Below are 11,949 nucleotides of genomic sequence, written 5' to 3'. Positions count from 1 at the left end.
TTTTTTATCTAAAGAATGCATTTGATAAAAAGTACTAAGAGACATTTTTATGATATCAAATGATCTTGAATTGTATCAATTGTCGTAGCATTAGTTTTACTACGTTAAATATCCTCCTAAAATGTAAGATTAATATAGAACGAGCATTTGTAGGCATCCTGGAGCGAACGTCATATTTTCACATAGTCTTGTTGAAAGTGTACCTAATAGTGGCAGACTTCTCAATAATGTGTCAATGTCTTAACATTCTTCAGGTTTAAGGGTTCAACACAAGAATGCTTTAGTATTCTGTAATCTTGCAAAACAGTATTCGTTATTTACTGATTTTTTTAGTATATTTAGTTTAGACAAAAAATAATGGTAAATATTAATAAAATAGCAAGTAGTGTTCATTACATTATAAAAGGATATCTGCAATAAATCAAATAGCTTGACTTTTAATAAATTATATATTTGCGGTTTTATTTTAGGAAAGAATGTAGCGATTAAATTTAAAAAAAAACTGCGTTGAATTATTTACTAAAACTTTGAACATCGAAAAGAACATAGCAAGCATCAGGATATTCTACCATTAACCCTGTCCCAATGTTTTCAAGTAGAATATGTGTTAGGCCATTTGTGGAACCTTGTTTAAGATTAAATCAATTGCAAAAATATTTAAGTTCAGTAGCTCTTACTCGCCCCAAGAATGAATCTGCAAAACTTCTAAGACATCTTCAATTTACAGAGAGAATACCATTTCAAGATGGATTAGAAATTCAAGAAAAGTTTGTAAGAGCTCAATTAGATATGAAGAAACTTGAGAGAAAAATTCAGGATAAAATGCAAGAAATTGGTGATGAACATGGTCCAAACGCGATACTAAATGAAAATGAGAAAAAAATTATAGACTATATTTTAATGATGAAGCCAAATCCTATAGTTCTAACGTTTGAATTTGAGCCTACTTTTACAGGGGGTAAACGAATTAAAAAAACGATCACAAAGGAGCAAATTGAAAGGTTTGAGACGTTCACTACTTCAGGGAATCATATTAAACCAAAATTTGTCCTTGTTGAAAGAGGTGGACAAATAACATTTCATGGCCCTGGTCAAATGGTAGCATATGTTATTCTAGATTTACAGAGCTTTAAAAATTTAAGAGCTAGGGATTTAGTATGTATTTTGGAGAAAAGTATGGTTAGGGGTCTATCAATGTTAAAAAATAATCAAGATGATAGTGCGGCCTTAAGCTTATTAACTGAATCTAGAACGGGTTCAGAAACAGGCATTTGGATTAAAAATACTAATAAAAAAATAGGGAGTTTAGGTATTAATGTCAGAAGATCAGTTACATCACATGGAGTTTGCATTAATGTCGAACCAGACTTAGCATACTTAAACAATTTTAGAAAATGTAGTGGCTTACCAAATTGTGAAGCTACTTCAATTAATGACCAACTACCAGGATCAAATATAAATGTTCAAGACATGGCAATTGCATTTACAAAAGAATTAGCAAAGCATTTAGGTATTGAAAGATTGGAAAGAATACAAATGACCCTAGAAGATATGAACTTAGACAATGAGCAACTAGAAAATAATGATAGTAAATAGGAAATATAAATCAATAGATAATACAGTTTATATATTAATGCATGTAAATATAATAGAAATAAAAAATTAGATTGATTTAAAAATCAAAGAAATGAAATGTACATTTAATATGAATATAATCATTTATATAAATATTAGTTAATAGAATAATATGCAGAGTTATGTTATGAAAAAACGAAGAAAGGATTTGGTTGATATAAATGGATTGTAAAATAACGATTGTTAAAAGGGAGGTATCGTTAAGTTAATACCCATCCCAATGCAAGGCCTATCGCACCTAATAATAAGGCAGCCCTAACTTGGCCAGGTCCGGACCATACCTTTTCATCTTCTTCTTGGGTAGTACCATTCGGATTGTTGCTTTTGTTGGAAGTATTATAGCCATCGTCATTAATAATTTTTTGAGTTAAAGAATGATTCTCTAACTTCTGCAATTCTAAATCCTGTTTAAGAGTGATTAATTGCTGTCTCAGCTCATCAATCTTGGGCGAAGTTATTTCCGATACTTTAGAATTATAATTTGAAGAATCAGGGCTGTCAGTTATATCATTACTATGCTGGTTTGCAACTTCAGAAGGATCAGGATTAATATGCAATTTTAAACTTTCAATTTCTGCACGTAATATATCAAGGTTGTTATTATTCTTTCTAGTTAAAGTTTCTAATTTTTCATTATAATTTTTTGTTATTGAGTCTTTCACCATTTTAAAATTTTTTTGCAGTTCCTCAATATCTCTATAATACAAGGATTTCATATTCAATCGATAATCTTTCAAATACTTATTTAATTTGACTAATTTATCATTTTCATATTCTTCTAAAGATATCTCGGTATTTAAAAGTTTTATCATTGAAATAATATTAGGTGATGTTCCTGTAGAACTATTAATAAAAATGCCACTTAAAATACTTGTATCTTTCCCTAATAAATCATCATTTAAATCTGCTTGCCCGTCTTGAGAATCACTGATATCACCAAACATTGCAGCATCAAATGCTATTCTTTGGGCATTTAAACTTAAGTGTATGGGAGTAGATATACCTGAAGCACTAGGATTAGTATTTAAGGTTGATGTTGAAAGTATGGGAATCAGTGAAATATCTTCCACAAATGCAGATATGCGTCTATGTTCTAGCTTATTGTCAATATCAGTGCCCAAATCAATTACATCCCCAATATTTAATTTATAATTTTGATCAGCTAAGAGTCTGGAATTATTTAAAAAAGTCCCATTACTTGAATTTAAATCTTTGATAAAAATAGTATTTGTCCTTGGGTCAGTAAATAATGATGCATGTGACCTAGACAGTACCCTTGAATCAAAATTACCATTGTCTGAACGTATGATAGAATTCCGCGAATTGCCATTGTTACTGTTATTTGTAACAGGTCTACCTAGTTTCAAAGTTTCTGGTAAATAAGGTATGATTAAAAATTTGGTTTCAAAAGTTCCATTTAGAGACTTCAGTATTAAAATGTTGGTATATCTATGTTTGGTTAATCCTACTTGTTGATTTTCAGTTGTCTTCTTGGGAGATGCGATCAATGTAGTAGCAATAGGATTGATATTATCATTCTCTAGACTTTGATCTTCTTCCTGTTGAAATAAGAGCGGAGGCGGTTGCAAATTAGGGGCATCACTTCCTGTACTCCTTGAATTTGATCTTGACCTTTTAGCTGTCATCGCTAATGTCTAAATTTTCTCTAACAGTAAGGACACTGTTTTCTTTTTCATAATTTATTGAGTTTGAAATAATTTCTCTTGAAAAATCTGAAGGGTTCAAAATGCTTTATATGTTTGTTTGTGTATTCTATAAAAAAGAAGCGAAACCGTGAAAAGTGTTTAAGATAAATAAATATTTATTTTCTATAATAAAAATAGCAGCAGCAATAATAATAATTATTATTTCCAATTAAAATTTTGATTTAGTAAACAGAATGTCGAGGAGTCTTACAACTTGTGTAAGTTTATTGAAGTCGATCGTTAATAATGCATCGTCAACAAATGAAATACTGCGCAGTGATCCAAATAATTCAGCCGATTATTTGAAAACACATCGAGTTTTCGAATTGATCACAGAATATGATGTTGAACAAGCAAGAATTGGACAAATACAGCAGCAAAGTGAATTGTTACAAAAATTATATACAAAAATAGGAGGGAAGTTGAATCTTTTAAGTGGTGAATTACCCAAGCTTCAGCAACAGCGGGCTCTTTTACAAGCTCGATTAGAACGAAATAATAGTTCAATTAGAGATGAAGAAAGTCTGGAAAATGCAGAAGAACTTGTTACAATGTCAAATGCCACAGAGGAAGAAGTTTCTAAACTTCAATCATTAAAGGCAAAGCGCTTGGAATTGCAGAAACAATTGGACTCCATTAATCAACAAGACACATAATTTAAATATTCATCATAATGAACCAATTATTGAAAGCATTTGTGTTATAAATATGTGATAGATAATTACGACTGTTTGTTTCCTGGGAGGACCGGGATATAGTTCGAGTTACAATAGGTATGATTCGGCTCAGACTTTCAGTGTATTGTTGATATTGTTTAATATTAAATAATATTAGCGCCAATAAAAAGCTAGTATCTAAATAATATCTATAAGCACCTAATAAATAATGATTAATATTCATATTTTTTCTGGAGATTTAATGGTATTCTAATATTCTTTTTGATTACTGTAAAGCTGCTAAGTTCGAACAATGAGCTGCTACACATGCCTCAAGCCCACCTAATTTAGCATCGACAGTTACAAGTACTGGATCACTAGCAGCAACGTGTAAAGTTCCTCCACGAATAAGAACCGCTCTATCATTCCAAGTAACGCCGCGAGACATGTGATCTCGTGCTACTTGTAAAGTAGTCGTATTAGCACTACCAGTATAATTTTCCCACCATGAATGTGCAATAGTTACGCCGCATTCATTTAAAGCTTTCTCTAAAGATGTTCCTCTGTCACGTAATTTATCCTTCAGTTGGTCTGAAAGGCTTCGTCCTGTCAAGGGATCCACAGAATTCCAAGGAGGTTTTGTAATAGGTTCTAATACTCTAATGTCAACACTTAATTCACCACCAGCTACTACTGCCTCTAAAGCTAGCTCTTCTTTATTGTTAGAATTTGAATTTGAATATAAAGATGGTCTTGTATCATTTGCTGCTAAGCTATTATAATTTCCTGCTGCTATATTTCCACAAAGGGATATACCAGCAGATGGACCACATAATGGAAATGCTAGTTTGGAAGGGGGTCTCTGTAGCAATTGAGCAGCTCCAGTTAATAATCGTTGCAATTCCATTAGCCCTGTGGCAAAAACTTCAGCTTCCAAGGTGGTATCTGTCACTGATAAATTATCTAATAATGCACCACCAGCTTCTAATCTTTGAACTAAATGTTCCAATTGTTCTAAAACAAAGCCCTTTGTGTCTCTTGGAGAGCATAATGGAAAACTTTTTCCATTACGGAACTGTACCATTGATACTTCTGCTTGCAAAGATACCAATTTAACACCTTGACGCCGTAATGTACCACGAACAGTACCAATAGCACTATTACTATTAGAACTGCTTCCGCTTGTATTACTCTCAATATCCAATCTTTCATTTGATCCTCCCAAACTAGATAGATTTGTATTGCTAATGTTAGCGCTCGTTGTATTATGTGAACCTGTTGTTAAAGCTAAAGTAAACTCTTCTGGACTATTTAAAAGATCTAAGCAAGTTTCTATACATTCCCTTATGGCTGGTAATTCTGGTAGTATAATCTCTTTAATAAGCCATTGTTGTTCACTGATTTGTTGTTCTTTTAAGTTTATATCTTTATCATCGCCAAAATAGTCATTTGGGTATAGTTTAGTACTCATCTTTTGTATTATTAACTAAAAATATATTTATTTCGTCTGTTTAAAATAGTCACCACTCAGAGATATGTCAATTTTAATTTGTATTAAATATACATCTTCAAATTAATTCATCTTTTATGTTCATTCTATTTTGTATCTCGCCTTAATTAATAGGGATGTTTTAGTGAAAAAAAATCAAATATAAAAAAAAACTAGTTTTTCAATAATTTTTAGAATAATTTCTTTCAAAACAAATCTGCAATTCTGAGACTCACTGGGGTTACTAATTGGTAGAGTATCTTATCTCTAAACTAGTTATATCAATATATTATTTGGAGTTACCAAAAATGTCTGGTTTGAGTACAAAAATATTATCTCCGGTTAATCTTCAAAAAAATGCATTCCTTATAGCTTCAGCCCTTTCATTAACCAAATTTCTAATTGGAAACCAATCTGGATTAGCTAATAAGATTGCAAACTCAGAATTAGATTCAATTCCTTTAGAGTATATAAGCAAGAAGCGTGTTCCCAATTACCCAGGTCATATTCCCTTATCTAGTACTGAAAAGTTTGCCTTATTTACATCATCTGCAATTAAGTCATTTTTTCATCCAGAAGATGGGATGAATATTGTTAATCTAGGTGAATCTACCGCTATAACTCCATTTTTGGACAGATTAACCAATACGATGTTATCGGACCCAGTAGGTCGTCAAATTATAAGAGAAAGACCCAATATTTCAGAAAATGAAATTAGCATGGAGAAACTAGCTACATATCCAAAGAATTCTTTGGGTTATACTTTTTATCATTGGTGCAGAACTGAAAATGTAACACCAGATACAAGGGCAGAAGTTAAGTATATTGATGATCCTTTACATGCGTTTGTATTTAAAAGATATAGGCAATGTCATGATTTTTATCATGCCTTAGTTAATATGCCTATCATTATTGAAGGTGAAATAACTATTAAAGCTTTAGAAGGTGCCAACTTGGGCGTTCCAATGGCAATAATGGGTGGGCTATTTGCTCCTTTACGATTAAAGGCATCTCAAAGAAAAAGGCTAAGAGAAATTTACATCCCATGGGCTTTGAAAACAGGTTGGACATGTAAACCTTTAATTAATGTTTATTGGGAAAAAAATTTAGATAAAGATATTAATGAAATCAGGAAAGAATTAGGCATTGAGTTGCCACCTAATTTAAGAGAACTACGTAAGAAGCAACGTGAAGAGAGAAAAGCTATCAATAGCTTAAATAGTAAATAATTTTTCTTGCTAGGCATTGTTTTGTTAGCCATATTTTCTTTTTTTCTTATTATATTAATATTTATTGCATCGAGCCTTCCTATTCAACTATATCATTTTATAAATAAATAATCTACTTTTCATCAAGAAATTTCTCAACTATATATAGTAAAGCTTATCATCTAGTTTTAACTGTAGGAAAGAAAAAAAGTAAGCTGTCTTCAATTATATTAAATAGTTCAAATGTTTCAAGATATTAAGAATCATTTTTGTTAAACGGCATTATATTAGCATTTGAATGAATGTCTTAATACTACAATTTTGAAACTCATAGCTGGTCGCAATATCGGAAAAATTAGCTCAATTTGTATAATATATTCTGTAAAATATATGTATATTGCGAAAAATGTTTCATATTTGGATGAAGTTAAAATAGCAAGTATATTTGAATAAATGAATAATTTACTCTTATTGTTCTTCGAAATAAAGTTAGTTCTATAGTATATCGGAGTCAGAAAAGGCAGAAAATAGAGAGGTTAGGGCTTCAATTGTTGAATGTTTTAGATAACAATTAAGTTTGGATCTAGTTCTTAATTTTTTCTCTAAACAAATAATATATTTGGAGTCCCTTAAAACATATACTCTGTTTCAAATCACGGCGCTATCACGGTATAATACTACTTTCTCGGCCGAGAGAATATCAAATGATAGTTGGAAGTGATTTCAAGAAAAATTCGATCAAGCTAGTTTTAAATTCGTAGGTACCTAAATTAAGAAAAGAAATTTCAACTTGCATATCTCAAGATTCGAGAATAATGAATATGGAGCCTGAATCTTATTCCATATTCCTTATCCTTTGTAGTTTTTTTAAAACACAAGAAAATTAGAGAGTAGTTTTCTCGCAATGTTTCCCCAAACAAATAAGCTATCCCACGTTCAAAAAAGGTTTAGCGCAGATAGGCAATGGTTAGCACTCTTCAGATATGTAACTAATTGGAATAATTCCGTTTAGCGATAATGATTTATTCTTTATAGTATGTAGTTAATTTTTAATAGCAATTTGTTTCGATGATCATCAGGATGCATAATTAATTGTTTCTTTATCAATAGGGCTTATTTCATCTAGAGCACGTTCTTTTAAGTATGACGTGTGTGTTTATGAGTTATTTATGTACTAGATTTTATGCAAAGGAGAGATGGTTGTGGTCATTACTCATCGTCAATAACTATCATTCATTTATCCTTGTTTAAAGATTTCATTTTTAAAACATATAAAAGGTGAATAGAAACTGCTTAAAATATTAGTTCTAAATCTTCTCCTTCTTATTAACTATAATAATAATAATAAATCATCAAACAAAAAGCAAATATCAACACACTCAATAAATTTAATAGCAATGGCCCCATCTACTGAAGTTTCTACTGTCACTGACACTCAAGCTCAATTACAATTGAACTCTACTCCAATTAACCATGCTCTATCAGATGTTGTTAAGACTGATGACTGGTCTGATTTCGCTTTCAGACCAATTCGTGAATCTACTGTTTCTCGTGCTATGACTTCTCGTTACTTCCACGATATGGATAAATTTGCTGTCTCTGATGTCATCATTGTTGGTTGTGGTTCTTCTGGTATGTCAGCTGCTTATGTTATTGCCAAAAACAGACCAGACTTGAAAATTGCTATCATTGAAGCTAATGTTGCTCCAGGTGGTGGTGCTTGGTTAGGTGGTCAATTATTCAGTGCCATGGTCATGAGAAAACCAGCTGATTTATTCTTAAAGGAATTAGAAATTCCATTTGAAGATGAAGGTGATTATGTTGTTGTCAAACATGCTGCTTTGTTCACCTCTACCGTCTTATCCAAGGTTTTACAATTCCCAAATGTCAAATTATTTAATGCTACTGCAGTCGAAGATTTAGTTACTAGACCAGCTGGTCCAAATGGTGAAATTACTGTTGCTGGTGTTGTTACCAATTGGACTTTAGTTACTCAACATCATGACAGTCAATGTTGTATGGATCCAAACGTTATTGAATTATCAGGTTACAAGAATGACGGTACCCGTGATCCATCTAAGAAACATGGTGTTATCTTATCTACTACTGGTCATGACGGTCCATTCGGTGCCTTCTCTGCTAAGAGAATTGTTGCAATTGATACTAACAAGAAATTAGGTGGTATGAAAGGTTTAGATATGAATAATGCTGAAGCTGGTGTTGTTAAAGGTGCTGGTGCTTATTCTGGTGTCGAATCTATGTACTTTGCTGGTATGGAAGTCGCTGAATTAGAAGGGTGTAACAGAATGGGTCCAACTTTTGGTGCTATGGCTGTCTCTGGTATTAAGGCTGGTGAAGAAATTTTAAAACACTTTGCTTAATCGATATTAACTTGTCTTATTTATCATGATTACATTTTATAAACGATACATATATAATCATGTTATAGAATAGGTATACATTAGAAAAACTAATATTTATATAATTTTTACGAATTTTTTGATCTTAAAGGCCATATGATTCTAATATTTGTTAGTAATACGGTCTGCTATTCCCTAATTTTATTTTTACTTTAAAAAAAAAAAAAATAAATAAAGATAAACAATAAAAAGTAAAATCTTTAAATATTTTGAAACAAATTATATATTTTTTTTCACATTTAATTTTTACTTCTTAGAAAAAATAAATTTATATCTGTCGCTTTACTCTCGTTCCTAAGGATATAAATGTTAAGATTTTTTCCGGCAACTTTTTATCATCAACTTACTTTTTTTTGTAGAAGTTAGCTTTGAATGATATAAAGATAGACATACTAGAATAGGAACCTTATTGTATTAAAATTATTTTTATATATTTAGAAATTAATTATGTATTGTTTTCTAACCTCAAAAAATTCAATATATTATCTCAAAATTTATAAAATATTATCAAATGTATATAATTTTTTATATTAGCTGAAGAGATCTAAATGCAAAAGTTGTAAATCAGAGCGAGTAGTATTTTTGATAAACAAATCAATTCAAGGAATTGCCTTATCGGCAATAGATCTATAAAGAAATTAATATAAAAGTAAAAGAATAATAAATGTCTATAAGTTGGAGATTGATGAATATTAAATGGGATTTAGCATATTTTCGATGAAAATACGGAAGAGGTAAGAAATAAAATTAATAGGAGAAATAAGGAACCTATGCTTTGTCAGTCTTAGACAGTTTCTGTTCTTTTTCAAAAGATAGCACTTTTCCATTTCTAATCAATTTTAATAATAAAAGTGATGAGCAGGCGGTTAAAAGTGATAAAAATGTAAAGATACCACCATACTGCATTTTAATTTTCATTCTGGTTAAACAGGCGATAATTATTGCAGACATTGAGCATCTAACTAAATTCAAACAAGCAGTAGCTATAGCGGCTGTTTCTGGAAATAAATCAACAATTAATGTTGTTGACATTGTTAACATGCAAATTGAAAATAGTGAAGCAAATCCACTGAAGCATAAAATAGCAGCAACATGAACTTTAGAGCCCAAACACCAACTATATGCAATAAATCCGCAACTACTTAGTAATAGAGTAAAAAGACCAGGTTGTAATCTAGCTTTACAAAGATTGAAAGTATAATAGGGATCGTTTGAGATGATTTCATCAACTTTTTTAGAATCATTAGCATTTTTTTCCAGTAGGATTTGTTTTTCATTTTCCAACCATGCCAAATGTTTTTGCATCATTCTACCGTAAATGAAATTAAGATACTTTCCTGATCCAACGACACTAATCATAGTACAGATACCGGTTGGTAAGAAGCAGAGACCAATTTGAACTACAAAATAATGATAATCTCTACTTAGGGAAGTGGTCAATGCAGTCTGATGAGCAGTCCATGTAGTATATTGTAACCCACTTACAACTAGCATTATCACTATGTCTAAAATTTTAAACACATGTAATGGCTCTAGAGGACTGATTTTCTTCTCTTCTTCTTTCGATTCATAATCAGGAGAATTAAGATGTAATCTTTTACGAAGAGAAGGTAAAACTAATATTGGTGCTTTACTAAAATAGTTTGGTGGTGTAATAGAACCATCGCCAACAATAGCTCTTTTCGTTTCTGGTAATGCGAGTATCAAACGATGGTGCAAGCACCAGTAACCAATGGCTAGAAACCAGAAAATTCCTCTCCAACCCCATCTTGACGATAATCTAGCACCTATCAAAGCCCCTAATGCGGTTCCTATGATTTGAAAGCCAGATACATATCCAACATATCCAGCTCTTTCAGCTCTAGTAGTAACATCACCCATTATACCACTATTCATAGCAATCACAGGAGAAATACCAGCAGCCTGTAAACATCTAAGTCCAACTAGTTGTGCATAATTATTACAACAACTTAAACCGACACAAGCACAAAAATATAATGTAACAGCAATGATAACAATTGGTCTTCTGCCCATTGAATCAGCCAAGTTACCGATAATTGAAGGTGCAATACCTTGAAAAATGAAATAAACTACGATAGTAATATTGACCTGTTCTTCAGTAATTTCAAATAAGCCTTGAATCACTTGCAAAACAGGGTAGTAGATAGCACCTGCTACAGATGAGAAAACCCCTGTAAAGGAGCAGATAATAACTAAAAACATTTTATCTGGATGAGAAAATCTAGAATAAGGTGGTGAATCTAATGTATTTTCATCCTGATTAGTAATCTTGATAGAGGTAGTGGTATTTATCAATTTTAACTCAGTACCTGAATATTCAATTGCATGTTTTTATTTGAAGAACTCTGAGCAGAGATTTGTTCTTCCAAGCTTGAATGATTTTTTTCCTTTTCATATAAGGGCATTATTTCATTATTAGTCGTAATATTTACATCAGATATAATTGAATCGTGTAAATCAGAACGAATTGAAGAACGTTCTGACTGAAGCTGTTCTACATTGGTTTCACTTACAACAGGCTTACTCTGTAGACAACTACGTAAGAATTTCATTACGAATTTGTTAAGGTGTTTAATATTTGTGTTTGAATTATTATTTACTTTATCCTATAAGAAACCAAGGTTCTTGAAAGAAGTTTTTTGGAGCAAACTACTCACATTCCACACCAAATAAACAAACAATTACTTTGTCGAATAAAAGCATTCTTTTTATCCTTTTAAAAAATTATTCTTATGTAGTTGTATTTTTTTAATACCTTTTTTTGATAATAGGTATATTCCAATTTAGACAAATACCAGAATTCTTCCGAAAATT

At 31.3% G+C, this 11,949-nt stretch overlaps 7 protein-coding genes across 7 annotated transcripts; 4 read left to right on the top strand and 3 right to left on the bottom strand.

Annotated features, from left to right (window-relative positions):
* Window positions 1-585: 585 nt before the first annotated feature.
* Window positions 586-1,596, top strand: LIP2 (lipoyl(octanoyl) transferase LIP2; the record flags this gene model as incomplete). The annotated part of the gene is made up of 1 exon (XM_004181841.1): window positions 586-1,596. One exon carries the CDS (start codon window positions 586-588, stop codon window positions 1,594-1,596), a length of 1,011 nt encoding a protein of 336 aa, XP_004181889.1.
* A 239-nt stretch (window positions 1,597-1,835) lies between these two features.
* Window positions 1,836-3,281, bottom strand: TBLA0H00800 (uncharacterized protein; the record flags this gene model as incomplete). The annotated part of the gene is made up of 1 exon (XM_004181840.1): window positions 1,836-3,281. One exon carries the CDS (start codon window positions 3,279-3,281, stop codon window positions 1,836-1,838), a length of 1,446 nt encoding a protein of 481 aa, XP_004181888.1.
* Window positions 3,282-3,535: 254 nt separating this feature from the next.
* On the top strand, window positions 3,536-3,997 carry SPC19 (Spc19p; the record flags this gene model as incomplete). The annotated part of the gene is made up of 1 exon (XM_004181839.1): window positions 3,536-3,997. One exon carries the CDS (start codon window positions 3,536-3,538, stop codon window positions 3,995-3,997), a length of 462 nt encoding a protein of 153 aa, XP_004181887.1.
* Window positions 3,998-4,283: 286 nt separating this feature from the next.
* RAV2 (Rav2p) lies at window positions 4,284-5,468 on the bottom strand (the record flags this gene model as incomplete). The annotated part of the gene is made up of 1 exon (XM_004181838.1): window positions 4,284-5,468. The coding sequence occupies one exon, from the start codon at window positions 5,466-5,468 to the stop codon at window positions 4,284-4,286; it is 1,185 nt and encodes a 394-aa protein (XP_004181886.1).
* Window positions 5,469-5,794: 326 nt separating this feature from the next.
* On the top strand, window positions 5,795-6,715 carry COQ4 (ubiquinone biosynthesis protein COQ4; the record flags this gene model as incomplete). Its single annotated transcript, XM_004181837.1, has 1 exon — window positions 5,795-6,715. One exon carries the CDS (start codon window positions 5,795-5,797, stop codon window positions 6,713-6,715), a length of 921 nt encoding a protein of 306 aa, XP_004181885.1.
* A 1,376-nt stretch (window positions 6,716-8,091) lies between these two features.
* On the top strand, window positions 8,092-9,075 carry TBLA0H00760 (uncharacterized protein; the record flags this gene model as incomplete). Its single annotated transcript, XM_004181836.1, has 1 exon — window positions 8,092-9,075. The coding sequence occupies one exon, from the start codon at window positions 8,092-8,094 to the stop codon at window positions 9,073-9,075; it is 984 nt and encodes a 327-aa protein (XP_004181884.1).
* Window positions 9,076-9,882: 807 nt separating this feature from the next.
* Window positions 9,883-11,337, bottom strand: TBLA0H00750 (uncharacterized protein; the record flags this gene model as incomplete). Its single annotated transcript, XM_004181835.1, has 1 exon — window positions 9,883-11,337. One exon carries the CDS (start codon window positions 11,335-11,337, stop codon window positions 9,883-9,885), a length of 1,455 nt encoding a protein of 484 aa, XP_004181883.1.
* Between the last annotated feature and the right edge of the window lie 612 nt (window positions 11,338-11,949).

This window comes from Henningerozyma blattae, chromosome 8 (genome assembly GCF_000315915.1).
Source record: "Henningerozyma blattae CBS 6284 chromosome 8, complete genome".
NCBI classification, from domain to species: Eukaryota; Fungi; Ascomycota; class Saccharomycetes; order Saccharomycetales; family Saccharomycetaceae; genus Henningerozyma; species Henningerozyma blattae.
The sequence above is the reverse complement of the archived record's forward strand: the minus strand, read 5'-3'. Positions and strand labels throughout refer to the sequence as shown.